At 44.3% G+C, this 9,517-nt stretch overlaps 2 protein-coding genes across 3 annotated transcripts in view; one reads left to right on the top strand and one right to left on the bottom strand.

The window, feature by feature from the left end:
* LOC105910001 (glycoprotein endo-alpha-1,2-mannosidase-like protein) overlaps positions 1–3,879 on the top strand; it is a 12,763-nt gene extending 8,884 nt beyond the window's left edge. The window contains exons 3-4 of the mRNA XM_031576897.2: positions 2,063–2,139; positions 3,220–3,879. Of these exons, the coding sequence (XP_031432757.1) occupies positions 2,063–2,139; positions 3,220–3,856 (714 nt within the window). The 3' untranslated portion in view covers positions 3,857–3,879. The remainder of the gene's footprint in view (positions 1–2,062; positions 2,140–3,219) is intronic.
* Positions 3,880–5,035: 1,156 nt separating this feature from the next.
* Positions 5,036–8,915, bottom strand: yrdc (yrdC N(6)-threonylcarbamoyltransferase domain containing). 2 transcript variants are annotated; one of them, XM_012838763.3, is made up of 6 exons: positions 8,678–8,915; positions 8,009–8,204; positions 7,614–7,728; positions 7,256–7,375; positions 6,745–6,875; positions 5,036–6,505 (listed from the first exon to the last, which is right to left on the bottom strand). In XM_012838763.3, the coding sequence occupies exons 1-6, from the start codon at positions 8,832–8,834 to the stop codon at positions 6,430–6,432; spliced, it is 795 nt and encodes a 264-aa protein (XP_012694217.1). In that variant the 5' UTR covers positions 8,835–8,915; the 3' UTR covers positions 5,036–6,429. The 2 variants fall into 2 exon arrangements, with proteins under 2 accessions (XP_012694217.1, XP_031432928.1); XM_031577068.2 differs by lacking the exon at positions 8,678–8,915 and adding an exon at positions 8,463–8,639.
* Positions 8,916–9,517: the final 602 nt, after the last annotated feature.

Genomic DNA, 9,517 nt, shown 5'->3' with positions numbered 1-9,517 from the left:
ATGCAGAATGCCCTGTAACTAAATGTGGGTCATTCATAGGAAAGAACCTTCTAGAAAGAGCTGACAACAAAGGACTCTGAACATTCTAATGGCCTTTCCCCAAAAAATGAAATGTCACTGACAAACCTTTTTTTTTTTTTTTAGTATTTGTAAACACGTTTTTTCTCCCCCTTTGTTCGGGAACACTAAGTACACTTACACTGTAGTCCAACAACACAAAAGAAAAGAAAAAACAGACCTCATTCATTTTTTGTAAAGTTGTGGCTTTTTGTGTTCCTGTTCCCCTTCCCCACCCCCGTGATCTGACAGAACATTTCCCAGCTATGCCCTCTCCCCTCAATCTGATTGCTGTGCAAAGGCAGCATTTTAAAACATAGTCAGGCGATTCTGAAAAAGGGGGTAGAAGTCACAGGCCTACCAGCCCCCCCCCCCCCGCCTCTCCACGGCCAGGTCTACATTTGTTAGGGAGGACCCAAAGGGAGATAATCAGAGGAGGCATAATTAGATGAGACTACAGAATAATGGCTAGAGAAAGGCTTTCTCCAGCTGCTTCATGAGGTCTTAATCAGAGCATCAGTGTCAATCTCCTCCAGCAAGGCAAGCAGCTCTGTTAATTTGCCTTGCCTTTCCCAACCCCCCAACCCCCCCCCCCCCCCTCCTCACACACACACCATGTTTTTTTATTCTTTATTTTAAGCATCTTTGAGAACTTATAAATGTGATGCATTAGTACTTACACTTGAACTCTGGTGTCTGCATAATACATAATCTAGCCTAGCACATAATAACAGACCACCACCATTTTTTTCTCGCGTCTCTTGGGTGTGTCTCTAGAGGCCTAGTCCCTCACACACTTCGCTCAAACACTCCAAACAGAGCCTTAACTCTGAGAAGCACCTGATGAGAAACATGAGCCCTTGCGAGATGAAAGTGAGAATGAACTCCTCAGAGGAATCGCATGCTCTGAGGGGGGGAGAGGTGAGCCAAACCTGACTGCAAACTGATCACTTCAGAGATCACAGGGAGAACTTATCCACGAGGCACTACATGAAATATTTATCTGTACGGTGGAGAGACAGAGAGTTAGGGAGAACAGAAAGAGTGGGAAAAGAGAGGGGAAAAAAAGAATGCTGGGAAAGAGAGAGAGAGAGAGAAAGAGTTATTTAAAATATTTTTTTATTAATGAGCACAGGCAGGAGTCGTGCATGATGTTTTGTTTTTCCGTCCATATAAATGGATGATTCTGTTTCTGTCTTTGGCGTTGGTGTTATTGATAGTGATTGCTAAGACCCAGCCAAGCGGAGAAACTCACTCACACTTCATAAATAAAACACCCAATCAAATTAAGGGGATGGTAAAGGAAAACAACTCTGTGCATTGTAATCTTTCACCGCTGATGAAAAACATAATATGAGAGCAACACATCTTACAAGAGACAAGAGAATGAACCGAGCAGCACCTAAGCATAAAGAGAGAGAGAGAGTGAGAGAGACAGAGAGAGAGAGAGTGAGAGAGACAGAGAGAGAGAGAGAAAGAGAGAGAGAGACGGAGAGTGCTAACTATAGAGAGAGAGCGAGAGAGAATGCTAGCTAGAGGGAGAGTGCCAGCTAGAGAGAGAGAAAGAGACAGAGAGAGAGTGTTAGCTAGAGAGAGAAAGAGACACAGAGAGAGTGCTAGCTAGCGAGCGAGAGAGAGAGAGACAGAGAGGGAGAGTGCTAGCTAGCGAGAGAGAGAGACAGAGAGACAGAGAGGGAGAGTGCTAGCTTTGTGTTACAAGTCTTTGTTTTATGGATTCCAGATAAGGCTTAAACAAGGTTGTTTCATTCTCAGAGAGAAGGTTTATTTCTGTTGGTTTACCTGAGAGGAGATAGTTGAGAGTAATGATGAGGAGAGCGATGATGAAAGAGTGAAACACTCGAGGGGGGATGATTTATGCCCCAGGTGGGCCGTCTCCTCGCCCCACCAGAGAGGGTGAAGCCTGGAATTCATATCAGTTAGTGACACCCCGCCATGATCCACAACAAGTGGAAATTAATCCCAACTGTCTTCTTGTTTCCCATAGGTGGCCTTTCACATTCAGCCCTACAGAGGGAGGAGTGACCACAGCGTGCATGAAAACATCAAATACATCATCGACAGGTGTGCCACTCCTCTGTCTTTTTTTCCACAGTTGTTGCCATCCAGGAGACTCTCTGTGAAGGGAATACTAGCACTATATTTTGAAAGGAGGTTTTTGACTTTGTGATCTAGGGTTATCTATAATACTTATCTGTAATATTTATAATACATTGTGGTTATTTTGTATATCCGGCAACATTTGCACATTTGTTGATGTTGATTTCACATTGGAAGCCCAGACTGCTAATGCCTTGCAGTATCTCGCAGGTATTCTCACAGGGTGTTGCAGATAAATAGCTCAAGCGAAGTTTTTCCCCACCTCCTTTTCAAAGTGTCTTGGTCTTTTGATTCAAGGTTATGTTCAATGCTTGGAATAAATATGAGGAGCCTCACGCTGTCTGCCCTTCCTCTCTGAGGTGCCCTTTGACCTTCGTGATGCGTTTCGGCAGTCCCGTCATGGGTGACAAGCCGCAATGGCAGCACCTCCTCAGGGTGACTTTCCTGTGAGGCTTAGTCATGTGCAACAAAAGTCACGCACACATGCAGATGCATGTACACACACACACACACACTCCCGCACACAGCTCTAAACTCCGGGAGTGCTACAGTGTTTATCTGGCTGATTTCCAAAGGCCATCCCTTGTATGAGCCACCGCAGCTCACATCAGTGGCCCAGTCACAGTCTGGTCCACTTAAGGCAGGTGGGCGGGCGGCTCCAGCCTCCTTCTCATAGCAGGACAAGGGGGCCAGCTGTCGGAAGGCAGCTGCAGCTGTAATCACAAACGCTAGGAGGCTGTTTTGACACGGAACACCTGCTTGCCTAATGAGCATCTCTCTGTCCTGTCTCGGTACCCACCCACCCACACGGACATTCCTGTTCTACTGCTACAGCAGACAACAGCTTACAGCCTCAATGCCTAAGTCACCAAAACACGCAAGGAAAACAAGAAGAAAACACCCAAATGTTCCTGTTCCATTTTCAAGTTTTTCCATGAGCAACTTGGAAGACAGTTATAAACTATAAATATATAGAAAATTGAGTTAGGATAAAACAAATGTAACAGATGCGCCATGTCTTTTTCTTTTTTTTAACCCTTGCAGGTATGGAGACCACGGAGCCTTCTACCGCTTCTCCACCAACACGGGCAAAGTGCTGCCTCTTTTCTACATCTACGACTCGTACCTGACGCCGCCGGAGGCCTGGTCGGAGCTCCTGAGCTCCACTGGCTCGCACAGCCTGCGTGACACGCCCTACGACGGCGTCTTCGTGGCGCTGATCGTGGAGGAGCGGCACAAGCACGACATCCTGGCGTCCGGCTTCGACGGCATGTACACCTACTTCGCCTCCAACGGCTTCTCCTTCGGCTCCTCGCACCAGAACTGGAAGGCCATCAAGGCCTTCTGCGACGGCAACAACCTGCTGTTCATACCTAGCGTAGGCCCCGGCTACATCGACACCAGCATCAGGCCCTGGAACAACCACAACACGCGCAACCGCGTCAATGGCCGCTACTACGAGACGGCCCTGCAGGCGGCGCTCAACGTGAGGCCCGATGTGGTCAGCATCACCTCCTTCAACGAGTGGCACGAGGGCACGCAGATCGAGCGCGCCGCGCCCAAGAAGACGGTGACGCGCCTCTACCTGGACTACCACCCGCATGGGCCTGAGCTGTACCTGGAGCTGACGCGGCGCTGGGCCGAGCAGTTCAGCAAGGAGAAAGAGCAGTGGCTCATGTGAGAGCAGGCAAAGGGGGGGGGACTGAAGAGAGGCTTGAGTAGCAGAACTGTATTTTATTTTTATTTTGGGGGGTGGGGGTGGGGTGCAGGGGTGTTAAGCCCCTATGTGAGAACTGTCTTCTATTTATATTCAAAACCAATTTTGAAGAGCACTTACTAATGGACAGACTTCTTTAGGGGGATTGGGGAGTTTCCCCAGCACCCAGAGATGGCATATGAGGCACTGCTGCACAGTGAGGGAGGTTAGGTGTTTAAAATGAGAGGGCGAGGGTGTATGTCTGCTTTGTGATACAAAGAGTAGGTGAGTGCGTAGGTATGTTTGTTTGTGTGAGAGAGACAGATAAGAGGGTGTGTGAGAGATGTGGTTGCATTTCCCAACCCCCTCTTAGAGCTACGATAATCATCTTACTGATAATTATGAAATGACAAGTGCATATTACTTACAAACACTCTCTTAATTAGGATCATCTTAGTGCTAGTGTCTTTTGGAAACTCAGCCCTGGCTTGGATGGCTTGTCTATAAAGAGAGAGAGAGGTGGATGCGAGATCAAGCGAGTAGACTTCTCCCGTCTCGGATGATCTTCAGGGATATTGATCTGTGTTTGTGTCCCTGTGGGGGGAAAAAATAGCTTCTACTTGCTCTGACCTTGAGTTGCAGACAATTTCCTCACTATGGAAACCACCGCTTCCTGCTTGCTGCCAGCTTTCATGCCAGAGCTCTTTTACAGTCCCAAACTAGAGACGCATGGACTCACTTACATTCCGCTACCGCAGACCTTCTATTTTCATCTTCGTCAAACTGCAGTCTCACCGTAAAACCAGCCTCTTGAAAAATGAAACAGCCTTTTCCATCATCACATCCTCTGAAAGCATCTCTATAGATACATATATATTAGATTTAACATTGTTACATTCAGTCCAGTAGCTGTATATTTTCAATGTCTTTTAAATGTCTTATCCTGAAAGACTTAATAGTGTACTAGATTTTAAAGGACACCACACACAATATCCAAAACAGTGAGGACAGCCTCACGTGTAGGAAATGATCTGATCTGGAAATGATTTGTTTGTTAATGAAGTAGTCTGACTGTGAAATGTTATTTCTTTATGTTATTATTATTATTATTTACCAAGAAGAGGACCTCATCACAGGTTTGGTGAAACACCCCAACATACGCCATTTTCTCTCACACATTATTTTTAATTGTATTGCAATGTCTTAAAACAAAAAGCATATGTGTAACATGCACATTTCAAAGCGTTACATTCTGGACCCGTTATGACAGGACTTGGGGCAGGAGATGTGCTGCTGCTGCTGGGTCAGAAAGGTGTGATCATACGCAAACCACTACGGCCTGCTTTTCCTGACCAGTTTGTATAAAAGCTCTATGAAATCATTGTGTTCATAGTTCTGGAAAAAATAAATAAAGATAATTAAGGGTAAAAGAATAAGTTGTCAGTGTCTCTCTGGATATTAAACTGATCGTGAGTTTAAGTGTGGCATGATTGACTCTGCACCATCTGATGACCACTGATGTTCATGTAACTAAATATTTATTAAAATGAATGTCAATTATTAAGATTATCTGGAGATATACCAGTGGGTAATCTGCATAGACAGCATTCTAAAAACAGATGGAAAACCACCAGCTTAAAATGGCTTAGTGCTTCTCTTTATTTTGGCTTGCAGATAAAAGAGGTTTTGGCACAGTTTAAGGCTGCCATAAACCAACCCATCAGGAGAATGAGTGAGAGAAAGATTGCAGCATATGGTCTCCTGAAAATGACCAAAAAAAGAGGTCAGGGTGAAATTTGGTCCATTATGAAACAACCCCCTTTTCGTATGTTTCATAAAGAATCTGAGGCAGGAGAACAGAGGATTACCGGTATGATGAAGATATCTGATTCAAGTCAAGTAGTTACAAGAAATTTTGCTTTACAGCTGAACCAGTTATAATCTCTAATAAATATGTACACATAAATAGGAAATAAAAACTGTTAAAAAAAAGATAATCTATGAATTAAGGAGTGACATGTCCTAGGTCAATTTAATATGCAGGGTTCACCATGCACTGCATCACCAAACTGGGCCATTAGTACAAAATACATCTTCAGAGTGCAACCATCGTTTAAAAATAATAATTTTGAGGTCCAAGTGTCTGTCCCTACCACATGTTCCAGCAATAGATTTCAACAGTCACCATGCACTTTCAGAAGAAATCTGTTCAACTCTGTACACCTAGACAAGTATCTCCGAACCCCTCCAACATATAACCAAGACTGAACCAGATGGATTTGTACAATTTTTCTTGCGCTTTGTAGACCAGTGACAGTGACAGTACCAGGCCCCAACACCAAGACGACACAACCCACAGAGTTGCTCATATATCAAAGTGCCGGACAGGTGCTATAAATAACAGACTTCTTGTTTTCCTCTCCCTGATCTCTCTTAGCCGAAGGTCCCTTCTCCCGTCTTTCGTCTCTCTAAGCTGCAGGTCCCTCCAGTCTTTCGCAGAGCAGAGAGTGGAGATGATTGTGCGTTTGCATGGATTTGCATGCATTTTTCAGCGGGTGTCAAAGCTTTTGGTTCTCACTGTCCTCCAACAGTCCAAACTTGCGGTCGAGTACATTCAAAGTGGGAGCCAGGGCACTGGAAAATATGAGTAGAGGAGGAGAGGGGGGCATGGAGAGATGAGTATTTATCATGCCTTATGGCTGTTACTACATCTGACATGTTTAAGTTTGAACCTGTTATAAAAAACAAACAAACAAACCACAAGCCTGGTGGGGAGAATAATTCCCTTTAAAAAGTTAATCCAAGGAATTAACCCATCCCTAACTACAGTTACACACTACAGCCTTCAAGTTACTTGTCAGAGGATGACTCACCAGCCAGGGCGGATTAAGCTGAATCTGCCGGGGACTGACAGGTTGACCACCGTTGAGCCTTGTCTGCTCTGGTCTCCAATGTGGCCCCCATTCACCACAACTGCCACCTTCGGCCATAGCTCCTGGAACTCCTGCAAGCCAAACATTTTCATCATTTATACTCCTGTAATAATTTATGCCATAAAGCACTTTGGTGCAACTCCTATTGTTTTTAAGCGTGCTATAAAAGTGACTGGTCTTGACATATTTAATAATTAAGGGGAGGGTCACAATTTAGAGCTGATGTGTTGATCCCAAACACGGCCAAAGTTAACGTACAGTCCAAACTCATTCAGCTAGTCAATTTCCTACTGTCCACTGTAACTTTAGCGATCTCAAAACAGACGCAAACTGCTCACAGCTTTGGAGGTTGTAGCCACATTACAAATTTTGAGGAAATCCCAAATTTCATTGAGAGTTTGAACCAAAGCCCATGTTTACAAAGAAGGCTTAATGTGTAGGCTGTGCTTACATGGACATCCACGGTGCTGGTCTGGGAGCTCATGTTGGCACTGGTGAGGGCGAGAGGTTCTCCACACATCTGGCACAAGCGTCTCATGAAAGGGTGGTCAGGGATACGCACTCCCACCAGCTAACACACACACACACACACACACACACACACACACACACACACACACACACACACACACACACACACACACACACACACACACACACACACACACACACACACACACACACAAAAAACATACAAATAAAAAGAAACACCTTACATTACATGGACAGCACATAACATAGAAGATAAGCAAACTTACAACAATGTGAGTGTAATATAGAGTGTACTGTGTATATGATGCACATCATACCGGGGTGAAGGGATTAAGGTCGGGGTTCAGCTCCGCAGATCTCTCCAGCACCAGTGTGACAGGGCCGGGCAGCAAGTCCTCAAGCATTTCCCTCTTCACTGCAACTTTACAGTATCTGGAAACACATATCAAGATGGAGATCAGTCTTGCTCACCTTGCCCTGCCTTGGGTTTGTAAGAGAGTTGAGGGGTAAATCTAGTTTATTGTGAGATCTCTTTAGGTATGGGTCCATCGTACAAACAATACAAACCAGAGCAACACTGGTGCCAGGTGTAATGTTGCTCTTTAGTAGAATTGGAACTTAGCAACAAATAAAAATCAAACCTAGCATACTGGTATAACATTTTTGGTTCATTCTCTATCACCTGAACTAAGACAGCAATGGCTGTACGTACTTATAAATCTCCTCGATTTCGCCAACACAAATGGCCAAGGGTTTCTGTCCATTTCTGCCTTTGATGTCATATACTTTCTTCACAGCAACAGAGTTCTGGGCCAGACACGCCAAGCCGTACAGCGTATCAGTTGGGACAGCCACCACTTCCCCATCCTTCAGAGCGTTGACAGTAGATTTCAGAATGTCCAACTGATCTGTAAAATGAAATGCCATCATGGGGAATGTATCCAATCATTTACATGACATCACTGCAAATCTGATCAGCTGATTTATCTATCAATCTTTAAGAAATATTTGTTGGCAGCATGCAGTCGAGTGCGGTATTCGAGATACCTGTTAGTTAGCATAGACAATGTTAGACAAAGTTATGCTACTGACTGACATTAACATGTTTCAGTTAACAAGGTTACTAGAACGAGGGGCGAAAGCTAACTGCTAGTTGAGAAACTGACGTGCCCCACGCCGTCTCCTCCCCATGTGCTAAGATGTTTTGGGCTATTCTCAGTTCCACCAAGGTTTAAACCAAATACCATTGACATAAAAACATTCATAGTAAAGGACTATTACTGCCGTTCACAAGTCTGTCCGTGGTAATCAAGGTTTTAGTTAAATGCCGGCGCTAACTGATATCTAGCTACCAAGCTAGCTAGCGTAACCCTGACGTTACCTTGCTGAATACCATCCGGCTGCAACAAACAACCATTGGACGTCTGTGGTGGCAAGTGTAAGACTTTTGCTGTCGGCGACTTTATCATCGCTGCTGTAGACAACTTGCAAATTTGTGAAAATAATATTTGTTTATAAATATGTCTCAGAGCCGGCATGTGTTTCCACGAGTCAGTGCATGATCGCCACTGACTGATGAAATGTTTTCACGAAGGAGCGCAAGAAAATCATTTCCGGGTAGTAGTCATTATTAACCCATTCATAACCCTTATTACTGACCGTCCAACTTTAGCTTATTTTTGTTCAGTGCGTTGCACAATGGAATATAAAACAGCACAGCTATTTTATGATTTGGAAAGAGTGATCTCGTCTTCATCTGGAAATATTAAGAAATATTAACTGATACGTCAAGTAGTGTCACTGAAAATGTAATGCCCATCCTTCACAAAGTCAGCTGTGGGTAATTACAACAGATGGTATTATTTAATGATGTTGAGCTGAGTAGATGTTTAGCTACAGCCGATTAGTTCAGTCGCGCTTTTGTGTGGGGAAAATGTCTTCTGGCGCTGGTAAGACATGTTCGTCCTGATGTAAATCTTCCATGTCAATTTATAAACTACAGCTTAAGATTCTCTTACAGGCAACATACACAATGCATCTCATAACAATGGAGATTCTTCAGAGACAGAGGTATGTAGAGTAATCATTTAAATATTTACCATATTGCTTTTGCGCAGAGATCAGTGGTAAAGTGGGGGAAAAGACAACTTTGACTTGATTTACAGCCAATTGTGTTATGGGTGACCATTAATGGATCCTCGGACTGCTTTCACATAGGTGA

This window comes from Clupea harengus, chromosome 11, assembly GCF_900700415.2.
Source record: "Clupea harengus chromosome 11, Ch_v2.0.2, whole genome shotgun sequence".
Classification (NCBI taxonomy): domain Eukaryota; kingdom Metazoa; phylum Chordata; class Actinopteri; order Clupeiformes; family Clupeidae; genus Clupea; species Clupea harengus.
This window is presented reverse-complemented; position numbering and strand designations above follow the sequence as displayed.

Coding starts and splice junctions, on each gene's coding strand:
- yrdc (XM_012838763.3), bottom strand. CDS start 8,834: ATGCCGGCTCTGAGACATATTTATAAACAAATATTATTTTCACAAATT. Junction 7,376..7,613: donor ACCTTAATCCCTTCACCCCG/GTATGATGTGCA, acceptor TGTGTGTGTTAG/CTGGTGGGAGTGCGTATCCC. Junction 6,876..7,255: donor CCAGCACCGTGGATGTCCAT/GTAAGCACAGCC, acceptor TTTGGCTTGCAG/GAGTTCCAGGAGCTATGGCC.